General features: G+C 44.6%; 2 protein-coding genes and 1 long non-coding RNA gene across 23 annotated transcripts; 1 reads left to right on the top strand and 2 right to left on the bottom strand.

Moving 5' to 3' along the window:
* Positions 1-210: 210 nt before the first annotated feature.
* Positions 211-19,706, bottom strand: disp3 (dispatched RND transporter family member 3). Of its 20 annotated transcripts, none has more exons than XM_057032180.1 (25): positions 19,448-19,706; positions 19,142-19,218; positions 18,492-18,616; positions 15,574-15,718; positions 15,070-15,501; positions 8,822-9,762; positions 8,531-8,750; positions 8,315-8,451; positions 8,079-8,213; positions 6,732-6,892; positions 6,447-6,586; positions 6,236-6,330; positions 5,983-6,147; positions 5,260-5,421; positions 5,063-5,185; positions 4,841-4,977; positions 4,568-4,737; positions 4,346-4,476; positions 3,631-3,809; positions 3,412-3,538; positions 2,855-3,000; positions 2,618-2,777; positions 2,425-2,538; positions 2,175-2,347; positions 211-2,082 (listed from the first exon to the last, which is right to left on the bottom strand). In XM_057032180.1, exons 5-25 carry the CDS (start codon positions 15,339-15,341, stop codon positions 1,732-1,734), a joined length of 4,239 nt encoding a protein of 1,412 aa, XP_056888160.1. In that variant the 5' UTR covers positions 15,342-15,501; positions 15,574-15,718; positions 18,492-18,616; positions 19,142-19,218; positions 19,448-19,706; the 3' UTR covers positions 211-1,731. The 20 variants fall into 20 exon arrangements, with proteins under 20 accessions (XP_056888160.1, XP_056888161.1, XP_056888159.1 ...); XM_057032181.1 differs by lacking the exon at positions 19,448-19,706 and adding an exon at positions 19,315-19,441; XM_057032179.1 differs by lacking the exon at positions 19,448-19,706 and adding an exon at positions 18,795-18,940.
* A 3,679-nt stretch (positions 19,707-23,385) lies between these two features.
* Positions 23,386-24,004, top strand: LOC130526297 (uncharacterized). The gene is made up of 2 exons (XR_008950699.1): positions 23,386-23,501; positions 23,848-24,004. It is a non-coding gene; the product is annotated as an uncharacterized LOC130526297 (long non-coding RNA).
* Positions 23,844-25,912, bottom strand: ubl4a (ubiquitin like 4A). 2 transcript variants are annotated; one of them, XM_057033832.1, is made up of 4 exons: positions 25,707-25,911; positions 25,050-25,155; positions 24,758-24,960; positions 23,844-24,148 (listed from the first exon to the last, which is right to left on the bottom strand). In XM_057033832.1, exons 1-4 carry the CDS (start codon positions 25,881-25,883, stop codon positions 24,041-24,043), a joined length of 594 nt encoding a protein of 197 aa, XP_056889812.1. In that variant the 5' UTR covers positions 25,884-25,911; the 3' UTR covers positions 23,844-24,040. The 2 variants fall into 2 exon arrangements, with proteins under 2 accessions (XP_056889812.1, XP_056889813.1); XM_057033833.1 differs by lacking the exon at positions 25,050-25,155 and having other exon boundaries at positions 25,707-25,912.
* Positions 25,913-26,172: the final 260 nt, after the last annotated feature.

Here is a 26,172-nt window from a genome sequence, read left to right as displayed (position 1 = left end):
TTGATATGAAGGTTGAGAACATAAAGAAACCAAACCACCAGCCCTAAAACACGTTCATGAAAAAGAGCTGCAGATGTAACAATACTGTAATCTTGGTGACAAAGGTGCAGCTGATGTCCTCAATTTTTAAGATTTACTGTACGCATTTGTACCCGAGGGTTGACGCATGCTGTAATACATTGATAAGGAAAATTCTCCAGCACACACATCTTAAAATGTTTCATTTATTTCAAATATGTCTGTGTGTTGTTGATCAATTAATGGTGACAAGATCTGATATTTACTGAAGTAGCATTAGAGTCACATTAATATTAAGACAGCATTCAGTTAACATTTTACTAATACATTCACAGTCCACTGAGAAACACTTTATAAAATAATCATTTTACATTGTGGTTGCACAACATGTTAGCAATGCAGGAGCCTACTTTCTTACCTTGGTGGGACATGTGGAGCATCATTGACAAACATGACAATTGCTGAAATTTATCCAACAGAGTTAGATCACAGTCAGAATCAAAGCATTTTGGGATGAATTGTGTAAGAAAATCCAGTGGCGGATGTGATGACAAATGTTACTCAGGGTCTCGTGTAATCACAGCTTCACTGTTCTATAGTGCATAAAACACAGCTGAGCTCCAATTACAGAAAGGCCTTCTGCATCTGCATTAGTGGCTATTCCTAATTAACAAACACACAACAGAACCCTATCTCGTTGCATCTAAGCATCTTGTCTGATTTGGCAAATGGCCCCGACCGCAGACTGTAAACTTTACTGGAAAGTTTACAGTCTCATTCTGCGGTGGTGTAAAGTGTGGAGACGTGTAGCTTTGGTGTAAGAGTAGAGATGGATACAGAAAGAAATACTCCAAATTAATGCCCTATTTGATTATATTGTTTTGGGGGTGTAGTATACAACACATTCCAGTACAACTGTACATTTTTTTTTGGTAAGTGACCTATTAGAAACAAAACCTCAAAAAAAAAAATTATTGTAGAACGAGCAGTAGCCTAAATGATCTGCAAAATATTTAAAGTACTTAAATACACCGCTATTCAAATGTCACCCTAAACACTTGCAGCACAAAAACGAAGATTATTTTAAACTCAGCAGGATTTTGACTTTGCAGTACAGTATTTTCTTAATGTCTATTTTGTCTGCCTCTGACATCACAATGTGCCAGAACATCATATAAAAACACTCACTTAGAAGAGCTCTTTAAAATCCACTTTGTACATCATGACCTCAAACACACATGTGTGATGCTCCATCGGGCAGAACAGAGTCATTTGACCCGGTAACACAAATACACCGAGCCAGCGTGCACTTCCCCGATGGTCTACACAACAGGTCTCACAACAGTCAGAGGCGCTTAATACATTTTACAGGCAGAACTGAGAATTTTGATAGCTTCCCAACAGTTACTCATTTGTTCTATATCTTTAGGATTATTGTAAAAATCACATCAAAATGTATTTAAAAAAAATAACCACAACCTAAATTTACTAAACTGAACTTCCAAATCAGCTCAGAAAATTAATCTCCCTCAATAACGTTTTGATGTGGGTTATTATAATTAATAATTACAAATAAAGACAACTCTGACATTGTTGTTCTCTACAATAAAAGATCATTTGCAAACTTCCCCCTGAGTTTGGAGAGAAGCTGAGCACTTGTCACATTTGGGCCTGACATCAGGTTGAGCTGGCCAGGCTAGGCTAATGGCCAGGCTAGGCTAATGGCCAGGCTAATACTCCCAGCTGTCCTCCCGCCCAGTACAGAGTCGCTCCTAAGGCTGCAGCCACCGCCACAGCCAGCGTTGCCTTCAGGACAGCATTTGTGGTTCTACTGAAATGGATGGGGGCCATGCAAGCTAACATGGCCACAGTCACAGTCAGTGTGAACAAAATGGACACAGTGGTGTTAATGGCTACAATCTGGCCAAATTTAGCAAAAGGCACAATGACGCAGAAGAGGAGGGGAACTGTAGAGATTGCTGTGGTGACAGCACTGGACACTATGGCAACGCCTACATGGTTGACAGCCTCCAGGGTGCGCCTCCACTTCTCACTGGCAGGCTCCTACAAAAACAGCATGATTTAATATGAAGAGCTGCTAAAAATCCTTCAGACATGTTACATTAATGTGCTTAGTTAATTTCAATACCACTTACCAAGTTGTGATCAGGAGATGAAGGTACAGAACTGCCTGTTAGCAAATATCCCTCCACCAAATGTAGACAGTAATCAACTGAAGAGCCCACTAATATGGACAGAGAAATGGCCTCCACTGCCCCCATCTCCCAGCCCAGCCAGTACATGATGGCCACCACCAGACAAATCACCCCTGACAAACACCAACAAAACTTAAATGTGCCTGAGCGGATCTCAGACCTTTGCGAGGTGCTGCTCTAGAGGTTTTACCTATAATGGTGACGAGTACTGGCAGCAGCAGGAGAGGATGTGCAGTAAACACAGACACAGCTGCGACACAGATGCCCAGAGACAGCAGGAGACTCCACAGGGCACTCTCCACACCTACCAGCTCACACGCTCATATTTTACACATTGAGCTAACTCGGTTATTCACGCAAACATAGCGCTGAGGGACGCTCACCTATAATCTCCATGAAGATCTGCTTCCAGTGCTCGCAGGTTTGAAAACCTCTTCGCAGTGCAGAGGACTGTGGTAGGGACGCAAGTTGCTCCTGGATGAAGTTCTCCCAATGAAGGAAGTCAGAGTACGTTTGAAATGAGGATTTCCCCTTGTATGTGGTCTTACAGAGAGAACTGAGTTAAAAGCCACGTCAGCAGAGTAAAGCAAAGGCATTTGATGAAAGCTAAAGCAGCTTACAGACTCAAAAGCCATTGACAACCAGCGGACCTTTCCTCCATGGATGCCTACTGCACCGTGGGAGAGCTGCCCTGGGAGCAGGTTTGGCTCAGGGAGGGAACGACACTCGGGATGGAGCAGAGGCAGCACGGATGAGAGTTTTTTACCTGGGGAGTGCAGAAGAAAGCTGTCGCACTCATCTGGACACAATCAATCCATTAAACTTGCTGATTCTCTTTTTCATTGAAGATGAGTTCTTTTTTATTCATTTTAGATTGCAACAATTCTTGTTCCTAGACGAGCCATTCCAACACAAAAAAAGGAATTCAACAAATAATTGGTAGCAAAACAGAATGGAAAAGATGACCATAAAAACACATATAACATAAAATGTTAAAACCTGATATAATTCATGTTTGAAATCAATGGCACCGTGTCAAAGCCAGACTTCAATGTCTGTCATGACTCAATTTGAATTAAACAAAGTTCGAAAATCACAGAAACATTGTGCTCTTAATGTTTTCCATTACCCATTATCGTACTTTGTGAGTATAATGCTTAAAGATCCGTCTTATTACCTGAAGGTAAACACTGAGCTCCTCCAGGCTTCACCAACTGCTTGTTTGTACCAATAGCTTTACACATCTGGCAAAGATGCTGCATTTCCTGAAATATATCAAAATCTGGATCCAGTATAATGCTGCCCTTTGAAGAGAAACAAACAATATGTCAGACACAGAAAGAGGTCATTTTCGTTTCACTTATTCCGCTATGCAGACACAGTTAGCGGCCCTCACCATATCTCCGATCACATGATTGTCCCTGTGCTCAGTTCGGTTCAGTCCCAAAATTCCAAACACAACAAAAACCATCGCCCCAGTGTTGACCAGCGGGCGCACCGCTGGACGGCTGCATCTGCCGCCACTGCAGGGGTTAAAGCCCAATGTCTTAGACACTTTAGCAGCAGAGGAAACATCTGGGAAAATACAAAGATATTTTTATGAACTGCTTCAAATCAAATCAAATCAAATGATTTGATTTCACCCACGCAAGCTAGCAGGCTCTCAAGTAGCGCCTTTCAAAAAGGCAGTGCTGCACATCTACAGGCACGTAATTGAGAATTACACACACACACACACACACACACACACACAGATTGCAGTGTTTCCTCTGCTGTCTATTTATATGCTGTAAAATATGCAATACATAACAAGTGCTAAGTACATATTTATAATTGTATATATATTGATAATAATACATAAAGAATATAGGCAAATGTAACAAAGTTACCTTACTTTAACAAGTCTGCCATATAATATTGCGTTTTTAAAAAAATATATAAATTAGGTGAGCAATGCAGAAAAATAAAACATTTGAAAAAGCTGAAAAGCATTTGAAAAAGTTCATGGAAGGAACAAAAACTTTTTTATGTAATTAGGAAAATATTTTTTCCCTTGATGGTCTAACAAAATATCCTAATGATTTCAGAAAATGTGACAATTGCACACTCACCACCAGATAGGGGGCTATAAAAGAGTCCCCGAGTGGACCCATCAGAACCAGAACTAACGCCACAGCCAGGAGGGCCGACACACACGCGGCTTGAATGAGGTCTGAGGTGTAGCTGTGCAAAGTAGAACCTCCTTAAAGGAGAAAACAGTTGAAATGGTGCAAATTTGACCAAAACCAGCACTAAAATCCATCTGAGGCAGATTCTGATCCATATTGTCTTACTTGCTGCGCTGCTGCGGAGTCGATGCTGCATAAAAGAAGAAATCTGGAATCCAACCGTGAAGGGGGTTGCAAGTGGTGAATGTGAGCATCCAGCTGGTGTACGGGTGGAAAGCAGTGGAAACACACACGGTCAGTTTGATGGTGTAGTTTCTGTAGGGTCGGGTATAAGCCTGGGCAGATCAGACAAAAGTCATGTTACGTGCTTTGGTCATGGGAATCACAACCTGGAGACATAACGCCTTAGCTAATTATGCTCTAGCTAACGACATTTACCTGAAATGATGAAACAGCTTGATGATCAGAGATGCATCGCGTCCATGGGGACGGCGTGCTGCTGTTTAGAGAAAAGCGGTAAAGGCTTGTAGAGGCTCCCAGCTCCAACGTTGAGATGTAAACTGTGAGTAGAGACGCTGAAACACCCGGACACAGTGAATTATGTCAGAATGGGAAAAGGAATTGAAACAAAAAGGAAGAGATTGTTGTAAAGCTTTTTACCTGTTTGGTTCCAGTCTGAACCTGAGCTGCCTTGAGCACTGGAGGCTGCTACGACTGAGGGAAATCTAAAAGCTAACGAGGATGTGTGATTGTACAGAGCATGAGGTTTCTCCATGAAGACACCTGTGGAACAAAGCAGGCAATTCAGATATTTACTGAGGATCTGTGAGTCCTCTCCATCACTGCCTTTCTCTCACCTGAGCACATTGGACAGGAGATGCCCTGACCACTCAGATTGCTCCTGAGAGCCAACAGAGTCTGCAGGTTGGTGTCCCGACGGAATAGAAGGGGTGTGTGTGTGGCTGGCCGTAGGAGACAGCAGCACCACACAGATACTAGCAGAACCAGGAGGAACACACCTAGGCCATAGGAGCACAAACAAAGGCAAAGCGGAGGGTCTGATGGCGGAGTGGAAGGGACGCGTGAGGAGGAAAGCTCGGTTCCAGGTCCAACACTGTTGGGTGCATCCGCTTCCCAAAGCAACTTCTATCCCTTCATTGACATCCCAGCAAGAGTTTTACAAGTTTGATGCAGAAAGAACTCTCGTGTGCAACATTTACAAACCAGAAAAGTCTTCAGCCAGCTGGAACACTGTCAAAAATGTAGATGCCTAATACTTACTTACATTTAATTAATTACAGGAAAACATTTGGCATTCACAATAAAATATTTTAAAACCCGTAAAAGACTGAAAGAAGGCAGCCAGTTGGACATGTCAAAAATAATGTATGTTGATATAAAAAGAACATGACGGATACTTTGAAGAGCAATTTCTTAACTGAAATCATTTTAATCATTTGTCTCTGTGCTATTTTGTGCCTTAACTTTGGGTTTAAATTTGCAGATAATTACATTCTATCTTTATTATCTTTTTAATCATTTGACCTGTTTTTACGCCACATTTCTGTAAAGATTCTCACCAAGAACAGTTTTCTGTTGTGCCACAACTGGCTCTGCCACGAAACGCTTCAGGCCCCACTGAAGGTTGGTGCTCACCACACCCTCCTGGCTCTGCCCCGGGGGGGGGAGAGGTGTCTCCCCGCTCAGAGGAAGAATGGCTGCATCACCGTCTGTGTTGCAGTATTCTGACAAAGACAAAGAGGGGCTTGCTGGTGCCCAGACTCATTGCTGTTGGCGATTCTCTACCCATCAGTACTCAGATGATAATCTAACCTGGCTCCATCCCCACCGACAGAAGGGCCACATCATCCTCATCCTCATCTGACAAAGGCCCCTGGTTTGGTGAGAGGTTGGAAAAAAGCTTCCAGCTATAGAGGGAGGAGGTTTAAGGAGAGAAACAATAGTCTATTTTGTGCAAACGCACGCACACGCACACAGACACGCACACACAGACACACACAAATGTAAGAAAATAATACCTCACCAACTCAGCCAAGCATGTTTCTGAGGCTCCACAAATTCCACCCAGACACACAGGGTGGCTGGCATCAGCAGGGACACCCAGAGCCAGCAGCAGCTGACAATGAGGGCCATGAATAGACCAAAGTCATGCACAGCTGGGATCTAAATGTCAGTATAACGAGGCAATGTGTAAAGACCTTGAAACATTCAATATGTGCCTGCGCTGCTGAAGGGGCACTTTTATTAATCTACTATTGAGGAGTCACCTACACAAGCAGAAGCCGCTGAGCTATTTTTCTCTGATTACCTGAGAGAAGGTGTTAGCTGCATAGGCAGCAGCGGTGGTAAAAGAGGTGAGGAACGTGGCTCGACCTGCTGTCTGAATTGTGTAGATCATTCGGTGCTGCAGCTGCCGTAGATGTGATGCCTGTCTAAAGGTGCTGATGAACACAAATACGTCATCCACCCCTGAGCAGTGTTGAGAGAGCAAGAAATCATCCTCACTATGCATTATTGTGAATGTTTTAACACACTTTGAGATTTGGAGACATTGGTTTTATTTCCAGGACGTAGATGATTGAATTGCTAAACAGTGCCTGAATTCTATGGATATTAGCTTTACTTTCTCCTGGATGATATCAACATCCTGCCTGCCCAGAAAAGATTGCATCTCTTCAAATTTAGGTGGTTTGGAGTGCTACATTTTTTACAGGCTGTAGTCTCCACTGGTTGCCTCACTATTTGCTAAGCCAGGAAAAAAGCTATAGTATGTCTACGTATGTATTATGTTAAATACATTGTTTATGTGCACCCAGTGGTGCCTTGTTCTGGAAAGTCCCAAATTGTCTGCACAACAGAACACATTTCACTGCCACAGAGCTGTTCTCACTGAGAGATGAGAATTACAAATGAGAGCACATTCAAGTGTGAGCCCTCGGTGACTTAATTGCCACGGTCTATAATTAAAGCAGACTGTGATAAGGATTGTGTTGAAATGCAGCTACAGTACAAATAAATGTGTATGATGCAAGTCAGTATTTTTGTGAAGGCGAAATTGAAGGTTGCTGCTTGCATTCGGACAATGACACAAATCTCCCTGACTTGATTCATACATTTGTTTTCAAAAAATTCCTTTTTTGGGGGATAATAAAATATTTTTGGGATTTATGCTAAATCTGATAAATAGAAATTGCAAAGGACATGAGAGCTGTTTTGGGGTCTATTCCTTTCTAATGCACCTACTGACAATTAAACTTGCAAAATCTGGCCACAAAATAGTCATATTGGATTTTTTTAATGACTTATTGAAAAATGTTTTTGTGGTGCCTAAAAGTTTTTCATTGTCCAGTTTGCTGGAGCAAACGATCCTGCACTGTCTGGAGCATCACGTCCCTCGTTATGGCACAATATGGTCGTACATGATCAGCGATTGTAACACTGAAATAATTGTGCAGAACGGGGTCGAAGCAAACAGACTGACAATAAGAGACCTAATGAGTGAGGCAGCACTTCAGTGGATCTTTGCAGAAACAAGACAGACATCTTGAGGAATGAACGGCCTTTGTGTTTGTCTTAGGATGTAAAAAGCAAACAACTATTCTCAGAATGTCAAAGTCAATACAATGAAAGAAATAGTGGATGTTTTTGCTCTTACCGATGCCAATAATAACAAATGCTGCAACTCCATTGAGGATACCCAGATACTGCACCCCAAAGACAACATGGTACAAGAAAAGTGCCATTAAACAGCTCAGTCCAATACTGACGAGTCCAAAAATGGTGAGAAATGCTGTGGAAGAAAAGACTAATGAAACCTAGGTTGAAGGGTACAGGAGAAAGGGAAAAACCTGAGATGCACAGCGCTGTAATAACAATCAGGCCAGACTTTACCAGAAAAAGAGGTTAAGACATAGACAAGCGCAGTTATGCAGGCTCCACTGATGCCAGCCAGCTTCATATCGTTGTGGAAGGTCTGTCTCACTTCATCATCAAACAGCTCTGTACCACCATAAAGGACCTTCACCTGGCTGACACAAAGAAAGAAAATAAAAAATCAGCATCTCATTTCAGCTCTCGTTGGTGTAATTAGCTTCATTTCTTCCTCACCTCGTGGACTGCTTAGCAAGGATACCTGCGTACTGAACCACAAAATCTTTGAAATGAGAGCTCTGTTCAAAAGCTCTATCCTGCGGGGAATAGTAGGATGGGAGTGGTGCTCCAAAATGGATTTCACTACGTAAAAGTGAGGATGAGAGATTCTCAGGGGAGAGATTCTCATCCACATACCAGTAGAACTGTGGGTGAGTGATGGCCAAACTCAGAGAACCTGGGAACACAAACAACAGGTTAGCATCGTCTCACTCTCCTGAACTTCAATGTTTTACATTGTGCTCTGACCCTGGATATCAGCCAGATCTGGTCCCATGCCATCATAATAGATCTTCCCTCCTCTCTCACTGGGATAGAGGTAAGACAGAAGTGAGCTTGGGGGTGAGCAGTAGGAGGGTCCCAGAGGCAGATCCCTCAGCATCTCCAGGGGCTTCCAACAGAACTGGTGGAACTGTGGCTGTTGCATCAGCAAGGTCTCCACATAGTGGATTGTCTGCAGACGTTCTGGGGTGAAGATGTTGCTTTCGCCCTCCCCCTGAGCTACAAACACTAATTCAATCTTCCACATTGCTTGGCTCTGCAAGTAGTAATTGGGAGCGAACCTGTTCCTTCTGATGAGAGGTGAGGACTGATTTCTATCACAGAATTTCTTCTCTCCTTTAAGATCTGATTTCTTTTGCTTCTCTATTTTTCCCTGACCAAAATGAAACTCTGGTCTCTTATCTTCTCTCCTCTGATCGTTTTGTGCATGTATAGAGGAGAACATCACCTCCTCCTTATCTGTCTTATTAAATGCTTCCTGTCTGTTCAGCTCCCTTATTAAAAGCTCTTGCAGTGTCTCTGACTTGCTAGTATCTAAGTCCCTCCTCTGTCGGTCCCAGGCCCCCAGCTGAGACTTCATAGCGATGGTCAGGGCATTGAAGCGTTCAGCAGAGAAGTGGCTGTTAACCTCAAAGGCGCTGTAAGAGAGGTCTATGTCCAGAGGAGGGCAGTAGAGCAGCATGTAGGCAAACAGAGAGCAGGGTAGCAATGTAATTACCCCTAAAAACACTCCACTGGCACAGGGCTGAGTGTAAATCCATGCTACCACTCTCCATATCCCACACAGGTTTGCATCCTGGGAGCTCTGCTCAGATGCATTTACACCTCCGTCATCTTCCTCATCATTTCCCTCTTCTCCACAGTGGGTATGGAACACCGGTGTCTCCTCCACATCCATGCTGTACCTGCTGGCCAGAGAATATTACATTCTTCCTTGGCAAATTAAACATTTCACAAATTATAATGAGCAAATTAAATAGTATAATTTCTATGAGGATTGAAGGCTGGGGGGCATACGTCATAGCATTTGAGTCCTGCATTCTGAAGCTACCTGAGGTTTTTCAATTGTTTGAACCCTTGCTTGAAGACATTTTACTGGGAAGGACATTAATTGATGAATTGGAATGTCAAACTCTACATACTAACCTTACCATGTGTTTTTCACATTAAAAACAATTTAATGTTTAAGGTTTTTAAGTTGAACCATCATGCACATGTATTGGTCAAAAGGAAACAAAAGGCAATAATTTTTTTTCGACCATCCCTTTTGGGATCATGGGGATGATGCTGGAGCATATCCCAGATGCATACGGCGAAGGCAGGATACACCCTTGAATGAGTCGCCAGTGTTGGGCACTGCAGATTCCAATCAAGACCCCCCACCCGAAGGTAAACACACGCGACTGATTGGAATAAAAACTTTACTGAAATTATTTCAGGATGAAACCAAGAGGAGCTGGACACAGACAAAAATGGTCGAACTGGAGTAGGCGATCTGAGGGAGAAACTGACAATCAGTTTGGACCTTGAAACATGTGTACTCAGTCTTTCTGGAGCCAGGCTGTACCATGGAGGTAGAAGAACAAATTGGCAATGATTGAAAGGTGGACCAGGCTTTTTAAAGCAAGAACAGGTGTGGATGATTAACTGGAGACGAGTTCCAGGTGTGTAGATCACACGATGGTCCTGCTCAAGGTTTCTTCCTGTTAAAGGGGAGTTTTTCCTTGCCACTTTTGCTTGTCTGGGGTCAGGCCCTGGGATTCTGCAAAGGCCTTGAAACAATTTTGATTGTAAAAGACGCTATATAAGTAAAGATTGATATGAACCTGGAAGCAGCCTTGCATAGCCTGGAAATAAACAGACAAAGGAAACAGACAAGAAACAGGTGGGGAGGGGGAGAGGGAAAACACCCAGGATGACTCCTAACAGTACCCCCCCTTTCAATGGGAGCTGCTAGGTGACCCACCCGGTCTGTCAGGGTTTTCATGATGGAACTGGGTGATAAGCTCTGCATCCAAAATAAACGGCACCCAGGAACGCTCTTCCGGACCGTACCCCTCCTAGTCGACTATGTATTGAAGACTGTGAGGGTGAAGTTTTCATCACCCGCGCTGTTCGTTCACTAGACTCAGAGTAACCACGCAAACAACAGGAGTTCCTTGCAAGGGAGAGCTGAGCAGCAGTTCAAGCTTCCTCTGTCAACTCTGTTCGTCTGCTGCTCGCTCACCTCTTTTATTGGTGCAAACAGAATGGGTGTCTAAACAGGATCTCGTAACTCATTGTCTTCTGACATCTTCTCCCATCTTAACAAACTTCTCTAATCTTGACCAACAGGATACATCTGGGTGCTGGGCTTGGTTGTAAGCAGCTTCAGCACTTTTACAAAACACTCTCATGTTCTTCTTTTCTTGTCAACATTCCTCAAACACTCAAAATCTACATACAATAGCATTTAAAGATAATACTAATAACAACAATAACAATAATTCTTCTCACAAGACCCAACCTCTGCATCAGACATCCAGACGCCGCACTGTGTAAGCAGGCTAATCATTGATGAGCCAGGGGGGAGGCGGGGGTTCGGAAGGAGGGGACAGAGAGCTGGTGGACACGGGCTTCAACTGGGACACATGGAAGGTCGGGTAAATTTTAATAGATCCCGACAGGGTCAAACGGATGGTTGAGGGGTTTATAATGTCTTTGATGGGGAAGGGACCAGTGAAGCGGTGAGAGATCTTATGGGATTTAGTCGCCAACGGGATATTCCGGGTAGACAGCCAGACCAACTGACCAGGTTGATAGGAGGGGGCTGGTTGGCGGTGGCGGCTGGCCGAAAACCAGCTGGTGTTCTGGGTGTGCTCTGAGGCCCATCTTGTTGCCCTCCATGTCTCACGGGCCCTCTGGAAAAAACTGCTGTATGGAGGGAATTGCTGACTCCTGTTCCTGGAGGGGGAGAAGGGGAGGTTGGTAGCCCAGAGAGGCTTCAAAGGGGGATAATCCCATCGCATAGCACATGAGGGCATTGTGGGCGTACTCCACCCAAGGGAGATGCTGGCTCCAGGACGATGGGTTGGAGGTGGCCACACAGCGATGGGCTGACTCCTGGTCTTGGTTGGCCCTTTCAGCTTTATCATTGGACTGGGGGTGATAGCCAGAAGACAAGCTGACAGATGCTCCTAGGGCCTTGGCAAAAGGTCTCCAAACCTGCGAAGTAAATTGCGGGCCCCTGTCAGAAACTATGTCGGTGGGAATTCTGTGGAGCGGGAAAACCTGGTCTACCAGTATGCTGGACGTCAGAATGGTGGGAAGTTTTGGCAGGGCAATGAAATGAACTGCCTTAGAGAAACGATTCACAATCGTCAGAATGACTGTTCCCATTGGACGGAGGAAAACCTGTGACAAAGTCCAAGGCCAGGAGCCAGGGTCTCCCGGTAACAGATAGGGGCTGTGGGAATCCTGCCGGCGCCTGGTACTGTGCCTTGCCTCAAGCACTGACTTCACAGGCAGCCATGAATTCCCGCACGTCCTTCTCCAGGGTTGGCCACCAAAATAAATGTCAAAGAAAGGTGATGGTCCGGTTGGCGTCAGGCAAACTGGGAGGAGTGTCCCCACTACAGCACCTGGGAATGGACAGGGTCTGGGACAAACAGGCGATCTCTGGGGCCCGTTTCTGGGTCTGGATGCTGCTGCTGAGCCTTGTTCACTGCCTTGTCCACCTCCCAGTTGAGCACCCTACCACTTGCTCCTCTAGCAGGATGCAAGAAAAACTGGCACGAGAGGGCATCAGGCTTGCAGTTCCTGGACCCAGGATGGTAATTGATGGTGAACTGGAATCTATTGAAAAGCAGCGCCCACCTGGCCTGCCGTGAATTCAACCTCTTTGCAGTCTAAATGCAAGGGAGATTCTTGTGGTCAGTCCAAACCACAAAGGGTTGTTCAGTCCCCTCCAGCAGGTGTCACCACTCCAACGCCAACTTGACTGCCAGTAGCTCACGGTTCCCAACATCATAATTCGACTCAGCGGCGGTGAACCTACCGGAATAAAAGGCACACGGATGTAGTCAATTATTGGGTCCGGAGCACTGGGAAAGCACAGCCCCAACATCAGAGGTGTCCACCTTGACAACAAACTGTTTGGTGGGGTCAGGTTGGATTAGAACTGGTGCCATGGAGAATAGCTTCTTCAGTTTTTAAAATGCTTTGTCTGCTTCAGATGACCCATGGAAGCTCACATTGACAGAAGTGAGTTTCATGAGGGGTTAGGCAATCTTACTGTTATCCTGGACAAATCTTTGGTAGAAGTTGGCGAACCCTAGGAAATGTGATCGGCCACTCCACCATGGCTCTGATCTTCTCCGGATTTGCCTTCATGCTACCACTCTGAATGATAAGGCCCAGTAAGGGAACAGAATCAGCATGGAACTTGCACTTTTCGGCTTTAAACAACCTATTTTCCAAAAGTCTTGTCAGGGCCTGCCGCACATGACCCACCTATGTACACGAACACATACCGGTTGAGGAAATTTCAGAGGACGTTATTTACCAGGGCCTGAAACACAGCTGGGGCGTTGGTAAGTCTGAAGGGCATGACCATGTACTCAAAAGGCCAAGCAGAGTATTAAATGTCATCTTCCATTCATCGCCCTTGCGAATCCAGACCAAGTGGTAGGTGTTTCGGCGATCCAGCTTGGTGAAGACCTGGGCACCCTGGAGAGGCTCAAATGCAGAAGAGATCAGTGGCAGTGGGTATTTATTCTTTATTGTGATGCTATTCAAGCCGCTCCAAGAGGTGAGGAGGACAGTTCAAATCCCTGCCACTAGGGACTCCATGATGTACCATTCCTTTGCATCCCTCTTCGGGTGTGACAAGTTGAATAGCCGACTGGAGGGGAAGCCTCGGTCAATAACTTGATGGCACAGTCATAAGGCCGATGGAAGGGGGGGCAAGGAGAGTGCCTTCTCATTGCTAAACACCTCACTGAGGTCATGGTATTGCCTGGGCACCCTTGAGAGATCGGGAGGTACAGGTGGGGCGCATGGAACGGCTGAACTCCTTCCGGGAATCAATGCAGATCTTAGAGGGAATGACGGTGTGAACTCCAACTTACCACCTTTCCCTGTACCCAGTCAATCTGGGCATTATGGCGGCATAACCAGGGGTAACCCTGGACCATCGGGTCTTGGAAGCTGGAATTACAAGGAAGGATATTGGCTCCGAATGGTTGCCTGAAATGATGAGCATGACGGGGATCATCCTAAGGGTGACCCGAGCGATGATTTTGCCATCCAAGGCTGTGGCGGTCAATGGTGACTACAAAGGCTCCAGCGAACAGCCTGCTTGAACAGCCACTTCTTTATCCTGAAGACTGTCCTGGGCTCATAAATCAACCAAGGCCTGGAGAGGGAGAACCTGACCTTCAACACAAAGAAACTGGCAACAGGAGTTGGTCCAAGGGCAGGGATTTCTCCACAATAGACTCCTGGCCTGCCAGTACCCCCACTGCCACTGACGGGCCCGCCCTTTTGGCCGAACTGGACAACCCAAGATGAAATGACCATGTTGGGCAAAGTATAAGCACTCACCCGCTCAGAACCTGTGGTGACGCTCCTCTGATGTTAACTTGGCATGCCCTAGCTGCATTGGCTGCTCTGCAGTGATCAGGGTGCTTGAGGGCACAGCATGACCAACCTGGACTGGACTGGAAGGGCCCAGGTAGGAAGGGGAAGAAACTGGGGGTGCGGACAGAAAGGAGGGATGAACCGGAGTGCAGGATACTTGCCCCTGGCCTCTCGCTCTCAGGTGGTTGTCCAGAGAAATGGCCAGGAAGACGAAGGAGTGCAGATCCTGAGATTCATGCCAGAGTATGCGTTCATCCTGCAGTCGCTCACTAAGCCCCTGCAGAAAAGCTCCCCGAAGCACTGGTTCATTCCACCCAGAATACGCGGCCAAGATTCAAAACTCCAAGAAGTCCGCTACGGAGCGGTTTCCCTGGTGAAGGGACAATAGGCGGGTAGTTGCGTCTCCAGGTTGGTCAGGATGGTCAAAAACTGCCTTCAGGCTTCCCTCCAACTCAGCATAAGTCATGGTTTCCAGACAGTTGTGGGAACTGACTGCCTCTGCCCATGCCAGCTCCTTACCTTGTAGCAGGCCGCCTAGATAAAACACCTTGGAAAAGTCATTGGAGAATAAACGTGCTTTCTGCTGGAACACTAACCAGTATTGGAGTAGAAACTCCTGACACTTGTCCAGGTCCCCATGGAAAGATTCCGGGTCACAGATGTGAGTGCTGGAAGTCCGCTGGGACGTGCTGATGGTGCTGGCATAAGGAATGGTAGGGGGCAGTATGGGGCATGACTGTTGCATCAAATCAGCCACTGCCTTGGCCACATGGGTGCGGTTCTCGACCAGGGCCTGTAAAAGTTGTTTGTGTTGTCCCAGTAAGGCTCCATGGCGGGACAAAGCATGGTGAATATCTGCGGGGTCCATTTGCTGGCCAATTCTTTGTTAGGCACAGATACAAATCAAGACCACCAAAGGCAGACACCCAACTGGTTGTAGTTGGAATAAAAACTTTACAGAAATTATTTCAGGAGGAAACCAAGAGGAGCTGGACGCAGACAAAAATGGTCGAACTGGAGCAGGCGATCTGAGGGAGAAACTGACAATCAGTTTGGACCTTGAAACATGTGTACTCAGTCTTTCTGGAGCCAGGCTGTACCATGGAGGTAGAAGAACAAATTGGCAATGATTGAAAGGTGGACCAGGCTTTTAAAGCAGGAACAGGTGTGGATGATTAACTGGAGATGAGTGCCAGGTGTGTAGATCGCTCAATGGGCGTGATCCTGGAAGCAGCCCTGCCCAGCCTGGAAATAAACAGATAAGGGAAACAGACAAGAAACAGATGGGGAGGGGGAGAGGGAAAACACTCAGGATGTCTCCTAAAAGGCCAGTTCATTGCAGGACCCAAGCATTTGGGGGTTCGGTACCTTTCTAAGGGTACCTTGACAGTATGTACTCTGAAGGTGCCCTGGCACCTCCCCCAGATCCCCCTCAACCCTTTGCTTCTAAGGCCAGTCCCCTACAGACAGGAAGTAAAGGCCCCTATTCATTTTACATCAAAATTTTCCTCTGAATAGATGCTTTTGAAACTTTCAAAGTTTAGATTAGTAAATTAACAAGAAAAACCGAGAAAGATCATTTCTTTTCAAAGAGTTAAATGCTTGGTTAAATCCACTTAAGTCAACTCAAAAGTTGATCATGAAAACAGGAGGATGTAAGGTCAATAACTTAATTCTGTACATTCTATTTTCTGTGAGCCATCTTTATCTGGTGTGCTGGGAGACTTTACACAAACCAGCAGCCAAAGAGGCTGCACCTTCTGCAGCAAATTCAATCATATTGTGCTTAATTACCGTATTTTCACGACTATAAGGCGCACCTAAAAGCCTAGAATTTTCTAAAAAATCGACAGTGCGCCTTTTAACCCGGTGCGCCTTTTGTATGGATTACGGTAATATTGGTTAATCGTGGCTACCGTAGTCAGTAGGCGTGGCCGAAGTAACAGCAGTAAGAGTGATAAATAGGAATTCTAGTTCAGTCCCAAACCATTTCTGTCTGTAAAGACCCCAAAATGGCTCATTGCAAGAGACACACTTACGACGCAGAGTTCAAACTGAAGGCTATCAGTCACGCAGTTGAACACGGAAATAGAGCAGCGGCAAGAGAATTTAACGTGAACGAATCAATGGTGCGGAAGTGGAGGAAGCAACAAGACGACCTGCGCCAGGTAAAGAAGACTCAAGGGAGCTTCCGAGGAAACAAAGCCAGAAGTGGATTAACAAAGGAACTCCAGCCGCTAGATATTGGTGTCAACAGGGCATTCGAAGCTAGACTGCGAACTGCGTGGGAGCGTGAACACACGTTCACCAAGACGGGGAGACAGCGCCGAGCGACATACGTCACTATCTGCCAGTGAATCGTAAACGCCTGGGCTGATATATTAGTCTCGACCGTGGTCCGAGCTTTCGGGAAGGCAGGGATTGTCACTGAAATGCCAGACAACACCAGCGACACCGACCCTGATGACGACTTTGACGAGACGGAGCGGCCATGTTGGACGCCGTATTCGCACAACTGTTCAATTCGGACACCGAAGAAGAAGAATTCGAGGGATTCCTGGATGAGGAATGAACTGATAAAGTGATCTTTACGTGTTTCTTTTGTGTGTTTACAACTTAACAAGGCTGGTCATACTGTGAATATGGACATTACCGTTTGAACAACGTTGTTATATTGCTATTGTTATATTGCTATTGCTATCGCTTTGCACTACTTCGAGAGTTCGAGTTACCGTATATTGTGTTTGCACTAACGTTTGATTTACCGCAACGGTACTACGTGATAAAAATGTTGCACTAAATCGAAGATTTATTAAACTCCACTATCCACTTGTGATAAAAATGTTGCACTGCCTGTTATAACTCGCTGTTATTAAACGAACTGTGTTACGCGAAAACACTACGTCACTCAGGAAAAATAATAAAACAGCTGTTTATTCATTTGGGAGTGAACGGAGTTGTGAGAACGGCGGTTTGTATTCTATTAATAAAGTTTGACTGACTTATCTGACTGTTTTATTGACATTCCTTTTAGCGCAGCTCGATCTAGTGAATGCGTCATGAAACCACAGGCACTACGCAGTTTCTATGCTCTGCGCCTTATAACGCGGTGCCCTGTGTATGAAAATAGTTCTAAAATAGGCTGTTAATTGAAGGTGCGCCCTATAATACGGTGCGCCTTATGGTTGTGAAAATACAGTACTGACAAAAGAGTCAAGGGGATATAAAAGGACTCAAGATTAGATTTCCAGTTTGCTGAAAACAGATTTATTTTTGGCCATTTAAATACAAGCGTCCATTGTTATATTTTTATTACTGTTGTTGTACCTATCAAATCAAAATGAGCACTTTTGTGCTGTCTTTTTTCTCTTTGAATCTGGTGTTTGTGCGGCTATACAAGAGACAAAAAGCTAAGTATTTACACTAAATGAAATGGCGCACTGATGATAGGTATTTAAATCAGATTTCTGCAATTATACTTGCAGATAAGGAGGCAGAGCTTGGTGCTGCTGTATAGCCTGGCAGAGACAGTGCACAGGTATAAATACTATAATATATGTAACCTTTTCGCTGTCCTTGGAGATTCTGATGATTTTTGAATGGGGCACTGTATGGTAATTATAAAAAAGTAGAAATGATGTCCAATAATTACAAGCACATACTTGCAGAGTACTGGACACTGCCTGGAAATAACATATGACTAAGGTCTTTACAAACTTGCAGGATTAAGTCACAATGATGCGCATTCCTTTTAAAAGCTTTGCAGGTTAGGGTTAATATTTTCCCTTCATATGCCCTGCGCCTACTAGAATAAGACCTTCACAGGTGTCTCCATGCATATCATTACTTAATTGCAATTTGTGGCCTATGGTGGAATTTCACAACTGTACACAGGCTTAAAAGAAACATGTTCTGTACCTACAGTGCTTGTTCTAAGACGTTCTATAAAATAAAGCTGACAATGAAATTCTACATGTTGAGTAACTGTTTATTGTCCTCTGAACTGGCCACGTTGTACCTGCATTCACAGCCGCTGTATACGTGTTCTATCATTTCCTATTTTGGCTCTCTTCAGTGTCATCATCAGAAAATATGGACAGGATTAAGGTCAGTTCACAAAATGGCAGTCAGCATGGATTGTGCCTTGAAGATAAGGTGAAACATTGTTAGTAATCCAATCACCATTAATCCCCTCTCCCACCATCGCTGTCACTCATGCCCATAAAAAGGAATCATAAGATTTGTTTTGCAATCCAATATGGATGTCAGTTTTCCTAAAACACGCATTCTGATTGCAAAATAAACTCAGCAATAAGAGCACCTTTTAAAAGAAGCGTGGATTTCAACACCGTTCTGCTTGGCAATAGGTTTATGGCGGACATGCGTTCTGTTATTTCTGCTTTGTTAGTCTGGAGGTCAAGATGAAACCCTGAGCTCTGTAGCCACCTGAACAGTGTTCTTTACATCCTGTCAGGAAAGAATTCACGAATCCCTTGTGAATAAAATGTATGGTCATCTGACTTTCTTATAAGAATTTTTTCTCTTATCTCTTATGCTGATGAACATTCCCTGCTACAAAGGCTTTAATTGATTTTTTTCTTACATTATTCCATTAAGTGCCTTCATTTTTAATCAATGTATGAAAAAAGCATATGATTAAACACTCACCTGAGGCCGAGACAAGATTTATAGGTGGACTGTTGATGTGTTGAACTTGTAATCCAAACTATCAATCCCTCCATCATCTGATTTGGAGAGAGAGATGTGAGGGGCAAAAGAGAGAGAGAGAGATGTGAGAGGGAAGTGTTAACAATTTTTCAGAAAAACACTCCTCCACATACACTGAAGGAATCCTTTAATTTCTCCAGGGTTTTCTTCTGCCTTTATGCACTGTGGTCCTTCCTCTATCTCCCATGCAACCCGCCCTCTTCTCCTGCCTGGTTGTGCAGGAGACATTCCTACTGAAAAGCTTACCTCTCTCTTTTCTTTTCTCCCTCATTCTCTCATGTCTTTGTTCAGCTTGCTCTGTTGCCTAGCTCACCAGCCACAAGGAGCTGAGGAGGGAAACACAGTCTGATTACCCTCCATGCTGCCACTGGATCCTGGTGGAGTCTGGGAGGTGGCTTTTAGAAGTGGACAGTGGTGTTTTGGACTGGTTCCACTTGAAGTGAACTGGACATATGTCATTCAACATAATGCAGTGGTGTTTATGCTGCAGCACAGTCACCCTCCTCTGGCTCAGTTGGTATAGTCTGGTCTGATCTGGTTGGTGGGGAGTGGTTTGTCAAAAGAGGCTGATCACAAAATCTGGCAAATGTAGTGAGAAAAATTTCCCAATATAAATTTAAACCTCAATAAGGGTCCTCTCCTGAGTCAGAACAGATGACAAGCTTCTCAGAGAAGACAAGGACCAACTTTATTCTGGTTTCCCATTGTTGTCTTTTACTGCAATTTTGACAAGAGCTAAAAAGTATAAAAAATATAATGCAAAATACTATTTTTAACTCATCAATGAAAGTCGAATTTATTTGAGATGAGGACAAAATGCAGTTTTTCATTCTAGGACCTAATAAATAAAGGAATAAATCAATGTTGTGTTAAAGAAAAAAATGTTAAGAGAAAAAGGGAAACATCAAAGGGGAACACAATTTTTTGTCGAGTTGGGTCCAACAGCTGTTTTTAACCAATTTTGGGGTGCCGAATCCAGAACTGATCTTAGTTTTTCTCTTTTTATTTTTTCTCTCTGAAGTTTTTGAACTCCAGGATCCCCTGTAGGATATTGATCGTGCTGATCTATTCAGAGCTGCACACCACCACTGTCTCAACTGGGACTGCATCAACAAGTTGCCCCGTAGCTGGAAATGGATCCAGTCGTAATCAGCTGGAAGGTCTGGCTGCAGCTCAGCAGGGGAATTTGGCTGATCTGCAGGGGAAAGTATGGAGAAAAAACCTGACGTGCTAGGGAAAAACTGACTGCAATGTTGGAATCAGGATGCCAACTTTAATCAGCATAAAAATCTACAGAACAGATTTTCTTTTTTCAAATTGTTCCCCAGTTTAATGAATTCATACTAACTTATTATGGTTTTGGGAAAGATCTGGAAAATGGAACACTGATCCAACCATATACATGATAAAAACTGAAAAGTGTCTTCTCATTCATACACTTGCTTCATTCTTTTTCCTGAGTCATACCCCCACTGGGGGGTTAGGGTTAGGGTCCTCCCCTCCCCTCCCCTCCTCCCCTCCCCTTCCTCTCCCCTCCCCTCCTCCCCTCCCCGTCCTCTCCCCTCCCCTCCCCTCCCCTCCTCCCCTCCCCTCCTCTCCCCTCCCCTCCCCTCCCCTCCCCCCCTCCCCTCCCCTCCCCTCCCCTCCCCTCCCCTCCTCCCCTCCCCTCCCTCCCCTCCTCCCCTCCTCTCCCTCCACTTCCCCTCCCCTCCTCCCTCCCCTCCCCTCTCTCTGCCCTCCCCTCCCCTCCTCCCCTCCCCCATCCCCTCCCTCCCCTCCCCTCCCCTCCCCTCCTCGTCCTCCTCCCCTCCCCCCCTCCCCTCCCCATCTTCCTCCTCCCCTCCCCTCCTCCCCTCCCCTCCCCTCCCCTCCACCCTCCTCCCGTCTCCTCCCCTCCTCCCCTCCTCCCCTCCCTCCCGGTCTCCCCTCCCCTCCCCCTCCGTCCCTCCCCCTCCCCTCTCCTCCTCCCCCCCCCCCTCCCCTCTCCTCCCCCTCCCCTCCCCTCTCCTCCTCCCCTCGCCCTCCCCTCCTCCCCTCCCCTCCCCTCTCACTCCTCCCCCTCCCTCCTCCCCTCTCCCCTCGCCTCCTCCCTCCGCTCGTCCCCTCCCCAAATTTGCCATCTTAAAAAACAAAATTTGCCATCTTACAAATATATTAAATAGTTAAATGTATAGTAACTATTAATGTTAAGCAAATATTAAATGTTAGATCTATGAAACGTTAAATCTAAATATCTAGGGCGAAATGAAAAATTCTGCTAATTTGGAAATGTATAATTTTAGTAAGAGGAAATGCCTAAATAAAAGCCCGGGACCTTGTGATGTGTTTACAAAATCAAATAGCGAATTAAGCCCATCATTTCGGGAGAAGACGAACATTGGTACATTTATTTTCATGATAACAACTTTCTGAAATATCTCTACTCATTTTCCCGTTATTTCTAAACTTCTGCGGTCGGTCTTTCTTCTTTTGCTAATGGGCGCCACGTCTTTGAAGGTAACGTTGCAGAAGTGTCTTGGCAACACTGACAGGGCTTTCTATTGGTCCACAGAACCCTAACAGTAGCATAGCAACATGGCGGGATCTCATTGGTCAATGAAAAGCTCGTCCCAGACTGGCAGAGCTGCGGTAGTTGTAATGCTGATAGTGCGTTTGGTATAAAGACGCTCTATCGTTCATCAATTTCATGGACATTTTACGGACTATTTTTATTCTCACGATAATACGTAACAAAGTACAATCTGGACGATTGCGGTAGTTAACCCCACTGTGTAGCCGGGAGGGGGCGGGGGAGTGCAGGCATGATTCATGACACAGTGAGCCCCCTTGTGGCTGGTTGATCAACATTCCAGCATTCACCATTAAAAGGCCACGAAAACGGAAAATAATAAACCCCAAATATGTTTTCTTGGTATTTTAGATTATTTTAAATCCTGGTGGCTAAAGTATATTTTTTAATTCCCCTGATATGTTAGATTTAATTGGCTATCTGATTTCGTAAACACGCCGCACAATCCTGGACTTTTATTTTGGTACTTCCTGTTTCTAGCAGTGTAAATTGCATATTTGCTATGCTCTTACTTTTACCCAAGACAATAAAGGCCGTAAACCCGAATATTACATTCCTAAATATGTAGACAGCTGCAAACCTGTTTACCACCCCAATAACCCCAAATCTGAGGAATGACTCGACCCAGAAGGAACTCCACAGCATCCACCTTTCTCTAATCATCCACCTTTCTCTTATCATCCACCTTTCTCGTCATCCACCTTTCTCTAATCATCCACCTTTCTCTCCGGTCATCCACCTTTCCGGTCATCCACCTTTCTCTCCTATCATCCACCTTTCTCTTATCATCCACCTTCCTCGTCATCCACCTTTCTCTAATCATCCACCTTTCTCCGGTCATCCACCTTTCTCCTATCATCCACTTCTCTTATCATCCACCTTTCTCGTCATCCACCTCTCTAATCATCCACTTTCTCTCGTCATCCACCTTTCTCTAATCATCCACCTTTCTCCGGTCATCCACCTTTCTTCTCTTATCATCCACCTTTCTCTAATCATCCACCTTTCTCTTATCATCCACCTTTCTCGTCATCCACCTTTCTCTAATCATCCACCTTTCTCCGGTCATCCACCTTTCTCGTCATCCACCTTTCTCCTCTCTCCATCATCCACCTTTCTCTTATCATCCACCTTTCTCGTCATCCACCTTTCTCTAATCATCCACCTTTCTCTTATCATCCACCTTTCTCCGGTCATCCACCTTTCTCCTATCATCCACCTTTCTCTTATCATCCACCTTTCACCTTTCTCGTCATCCACCTCTCTAATCATCCACCTTTCTCTCGTCATCCACCTTTCTCTAATCATCCACCTTTCTCCGGTCATCCACCTTTCTCTTATCATCCACCTTTCTCTAATCATCCACCTTTCTCCAGTCATCCACCTTTCTCCTATCATCAGCAACAAGGTTTTATTTTCTCCTGTTCACACTTTATATTAAATAAACACAAAACGATAGTTACAGAAAAAAAAGTTGACTTTTATTGAAACAAAGCACACAATTGCCGTCCAGCACTATTATTAATACCCCCCCCCCACCCGAGATCATGTGAAAATAACTGCAAAGATGATTTCTTTGAATTCACTTTATTTGAGAAGCTCTTTTGTAACGTGCACTTATCATTCTCTAAGGATAAATGTATAGACGGGAGGATATATAAGGATAAATAGGGATAGATGGGAGGATATATAAGGATAATGTCTAGGACGGGAGGATATATAAGGATAAATGTATAGACGGGAGGATATATAAGGATAAATAGGGATTGATGAGAGGATATATAAGGATAAATAGGGATAGATGGGAGGATATATAAGGATAAATAGGGATAGATGGGAGGCTATATCCGGATCCGTCGGGATTGATGAGACGGATCTATAAGGCTCCCTCGGGCTCGCTGGGCGGCTCTCTCCGGCTCCCTCGGGCTTGATGAGCGGCTCTTCGGCTAAATAGGGCTCCTGGGCGGCTCTCTCCGGCTCCCTCGGGCTTGCTGCGCGGCTCTCTCCGGCTCCCTGTATCGCCGGGCGGCTCTCTCCGGCTCCCTGTCTCGCCGGGCGGATATATAAGGATAAATAGGGATAGATGGGAGGATATATAAGGATAAATGTATAGACGGGAGCCCACTTTGCTGTGATCATCAACAGTCTATTGACGCAGACGGGTCCTCTGCAGAACGCTCACATTCTATATTCCACACGGACCTTAACTCCGTGAGTCTTTCCTCAAAAAGGAAGAGTAATTGGATAACCTACATTTCAAATCAACACTTCTAGTCCATGTATGAAGAGTCTATGCTTCCTCCATTTGGATGAAGCAGCCTTCCAGCCAAGCGTTCAATGTCATCAAGGCTAAGTTGTTGAATTGAACGCTCATATTCCTGCAAGAGGGAAAAATATATTTGAGAATTAGATGTGTATGCAAATGAATTCAATCTAAGTAAATTCACCTTGTTCAAACTTTTTTCAAAAGCTGAATCATGAATATCAGAATCAAAAGGAGACCAGTAAGAGTAGAAGGAGTTACTGTCTTTTGATATCTACTATTCAAGAGCTCAATATCAATAGTGCTGGGGAGAACTTGTGGATTAACTTTCTAAAGCTTCTTAAAGACATTCACTCAAATCTGCATGAGCAAACATTTAAATAAAAAATCTTTGTTATTAATTATTCTTAAATATATTCTTATGTTGCTCAAATTGCTACATCTTGGCTTTGCCTTGTGCAGCCAAGTCCTCCAACTGTTCAAAGCTGATCAAACTCAAAACATCAATTATAACTGTGATTGTAAAGGTTGGAGAGCAAAGCAAATTGGTGACACTAAATTGACCCTAAGTGCTAATTTGAGTGTTTATGGCGGATTACATTGGTCCTGTGATGACCTGCTAAGTTGTCCAGAGTGTCCCAGAAATGAAAATAAAGTTGAATTCTCTTCTATTTGATAGATGGATGGATGGATGGATGATGTTGAGCAGAATTCATTGCAATACCTTAATAAGATGTTCAAGGACCTTTGAAGCATCTGCTGGACTGAAGTGCCTTGCAAGAATACTGGAGACGATCTGCCACACTCTGTCCTGTGTGTTGCTGCTGGAGCCCACGCCCAGCGCTCCAGTCTTCTCCCCTGTTTGACGGATAACCAGGTTGAGTTTCGCCTCAGGTCCAATAGCGTAATCACTCAGTCTGTGCCCATCTGTAGGAATGTGACAGCCAACAAACATGTCAATAATCCGTTTGCAAGCAAACTTATTGGCATGCATATCTCACTGCTAAAAAATTAACCTGCAAGAGCTTTTCCTTTATAAAGCAACCGCTGTTGGTTTGCTGGTATATTGAGTCTTGCAAAAATGAGCTCTTTCACTGTGGAGACCTTTTCATCTTCAGTCACCTGGATGACAAATATGATTACATGTTGCGATGAGGGTAATAAAGTTGATTCCTAGTCCTATCAGAACAGATTTGGATGCACACACACATCTATAGCGATTCTCAAAGTCCATCGAGATCATTGAAAGGACAAAAGGTGGTACATCTTTTAAGCCTTTAACTATGGCGTAGTCTAACTCCATCAAACCTTTGTCTTGCATAACGTTTGCAAACATACACGATATACAAAGGCAGGGGAACTGGGAAATATGGTGTCTATCATATGTTACTTCATTTAAAATGTTACAATTGCTAACTTGAAAGACTTGCTTTGAAAGAGACGAATGGGGAACTACAACTAAGCTAGCTGGTGGAACATCAATTGTTAAACCGGACTATCTCAAGCATAACCGGGACAACACAAAACACAAACGCTATGTGCACGGTTAAATCTCTCACTGAGTACAATTAAACTGTGTGTGATATTAGAACGATATGCAAAATTAGAAAGACGAGCCAACCCCGCCAAGTATGCTGGTATCATTTGGTACCAACTCGGGACAATTAACTGACCTGCACACAACATTCTTTTCCTTGAAGAGGCTTTACATTGACTATCATCTCGACGATAATGCTAAATAAACCTTCGAAGGTTAAACAAAACAAAAAAACGAAAAACCAACGAGTCAGCTTAACGCTTTTCGGGGGGTTGCTAACTCTTAAGATCGACACGGTGCTACTTGACGTCATCAGTTCAGCTTCTTCTTCTATCTTTTTATGTTGTTGGCAAACAGTTCGTAGTTGTTTTACCTCCACCTTCTGGACGGGTGCGGAGCGGACGACACCAAGGTCTAAGCCATAGGTGTCAAACTCTGGCCCGTGATTCCATGTAATTATATGTGACCCGCGAAGCTATACCAAATTACTCTTTATTGATCGCCTAAAGCACAAGTGCTGCTAATACTACAAGTCCCAGAATGCTTTAGGTAAAACTAGTAACGTTTGTATAGCAACATTCCGTTATTATCTTTAAAAAAAA

Source organism: Takifugu flavidus, chromosome 5 (genome assembly GCF_003711565.1).
Source record: "Takifugu flavidus isolate HTHZ2018 chromosome 5, ASM371156v2, whole genome shotgun sequence".
NCBI classification, from domain to species: domain Eukaryota; kingdom Metazoa; phylum Chordata; class Actinopteri; order Tetraodontiformes; family Tetraodontidae; genus Takifugu; species Takifugu flavidus.
Note: the sequence above shows the minus strand (reverse complement) of the source record. Positions and strands in the feature narration are given on the sequence as shown.